This window comes from Penaeus monodon, chromosome 31 (assembly GCF_015228065.2).
Source record: "Penaeus monodon isolate SGIC_2016 chromosome 31, NSTDA_Pmon_1, whole genome shotgun sequence".
Lineage (NCBI taxonomy): Eukaryota > Metazoa > Arthropoda > Malacostraca > Decapoda > Penaeidae > Penaeus > Penaeus monodon.
Genome location: NC_051416.1, coordinates 25,804,945 through 25,807,192, shown reverse-complemented (window position 1 = coordinate 25,807,192; position 2,248 = coordinate 25,804,945). Strand labels below are relative to the sequence as shown.

Here is a 2,248-nt window from a genome sequence, read left to right as displayed (position 1 = left end):
ATTGTAAATGTCTTTCCCTCCTACACCCAACCTAGGAACTGCTTTTGGAAGGCACAGTTACAACCGAAGTCAAGACCCTTATTATGTATGAACACACTCAACCACGACAAATTTGTTAATTGTTGCGGAGATGCAGACTTCTGCAACCGAGAGGTTACCCTTCCTCCCGAATACAAACCCCCAGGTAGGTTTTGGCCGAGTAGTGTACCCTCAGTTTATCTTACCATCTCTTGCCCCTCTTCTGATTCATATGTTCAAAACTTAAAAGGAGGATGCCTGGTACTTTGAAGATAATGTGGCTCCCATTTTTTCCCCCTCTCTCTCCAAAATATCCTAAGCTCACTTTATAATCAGGGTTTTTTTTTTTTTTTCTCCTATAACATCCATCATAGTTTTTGGTTTTGGTGAATTTGACATTTTTCAGAGTTCAGCTGTCTTAGCTACTGAAAAGCTGTTAGTCTAAAAACATCATTCTTTTAGACTGATGGAAGTTAATAATTATGCATTATAAGAAAGACATTTTATTTGTAAATTTAAGCCCAGTGCATATGAACTTGGCCACAATGGAAGATAGCACAAGTTCTCCTGTGGTAGACCAACAAGCCAGACACCTCCCAGTGGCAAATTGCTGAAATATATACTGTATTGTAGTTGCTTTAATTTTGTGATTGTGTGGGGAGTTCAGACACATTTGTACTGATGTGTAAAATTGTTTGATTTTTGTTCAGTTGGAATAAAATATTGCTGTTGTGTATGTGTTTAGTCCGTAGGATAGATCAGCATTATTTACTAGTAGTTTCTTTTTTTATAAGCCTTATTTTGTTAGATGAACTATGCTTATTAAAATTAAGAACTGATGATTATTATTCCTTAGTTTAAACAGTGGTAATATTCTCTTTAGTAATATGTCTATTGTTATTATTTTTTAAAAATTCCTAATCTTTATTACTCCATTTTCCCTACTTTTGCTTGCTAGTATAGTATGGTCTGTATGCAGTAAACCCATTTCCATTTGCTAGGGTTATGGAAGATGGTATTGTATATAGTATTGATTATGCATTAATGCTCTGCTGCATTGCATTGCAATATACATCTAAACATTAAGCAAAAGATGAGAGGCAATCACACAGGAATAATTGTCTCGCAGAGGCTGCAGAGCTTTCAGGGATTACTTGAGGCGCATCACCTGTGGCAAAGGCAACTATATCGTGAATGAAACAATAAATGCGACTGACTGCTGCTGTTATCATGACATGTGTAATGTGCACTTCAACAGTACGCAATGCGATATTGCTGACAGACTTACCCCTGGTCGGAAACGAGGTGAGATGAGATTAGAGAGTTTTGAGGGTCTTGACCCGAGTCAATTTGTCCCATGATTTGTGTTTGGGAAGTGTAACTGCAGCAGGCATGTATGGGAGGAGATGCGATCAGTCCTTATACTGTAAGACTTTACCTACATGTGGCATCATTATTAGGAATGTGAGCAAAATTACAATAGTTTGGATTCACAGTTAATTTTATCAATGTGTTGATGGAATTAAGAATTCAAAAATTATTAAAAGGTAGTCTTTTTAAGGAGAAGAGAATGTGTTTTACTGAAGCTTTTAAGATAATCAGTATTTTGTCTTTCTTATCAGTATAGTGTTTTAATTGATATGATGAAACATATGAATTTGAAGTACAGGAGTATAGCAGATATCATTTGAGGTATTAAGATATAAAAGTAATATGGAACAAAGACCAATAGTTAATATAGTCAGTATATACAGATATTCAGAATATGCCCTGCTCTCCTTAATTAAGATCATTCATAGCCTGATGATAATAATACATTCCATAGATAACAGTTCAATAAGTGTATTCTGTGTTGCTGTTGTTTTTACTTGAAAGACACTAAAACTACTTACAAGATATTGATAATAGGTCTGTTTTTGCTTTCCTTTTTCCGTTATTTATTCATTCATGTAATGGAAGGCATCGGGTGGGTGAGAACGGGTAAATCTTTTGCCCATTAACTATCAAAGATTTTATATGGTATCAGAGTTTACATATTGTGGGAATGTGATGCAGTGGTATATGGTGTTTGTGCATTCTCCGTTGCCTTACTTGAAATGGATACATGTTCCATGTTATGCAAATTTAGTTTATTTATTATTTTCATATTCTAATGGAGCTTTGATATTTCAATAAACCAAATAGGAGCTCAATGTGATATAAAGTATGGAAAACCATCAGTTAGTTTGAT

At 34.8% G+C, this 2,248-nt stretch overlaps 1 protein-coding gene across 1 annotated transcript in view; it reads left to right on the top strand.

The window, feature by feature from the left end:
- Nucleotides 1-2,248, top strand: part of LOC119593132 (TGF-beta receptor type-1-like) — a 58,329-nt gene that overhangs the window by 44,583 nt on the left and 11,498 nt on the right. Inside the window, exon 3 of the mRNA XM_037942097.1 lies at nucleotides 36-184. Within this exon, the coding sequence (XP_037798025.1) occupies nucleotides 36-184 (149 nt within the window). The remainder of the gene's footprint in view (nucleotides 1-35; nucleotides 185-2,248) is intronic.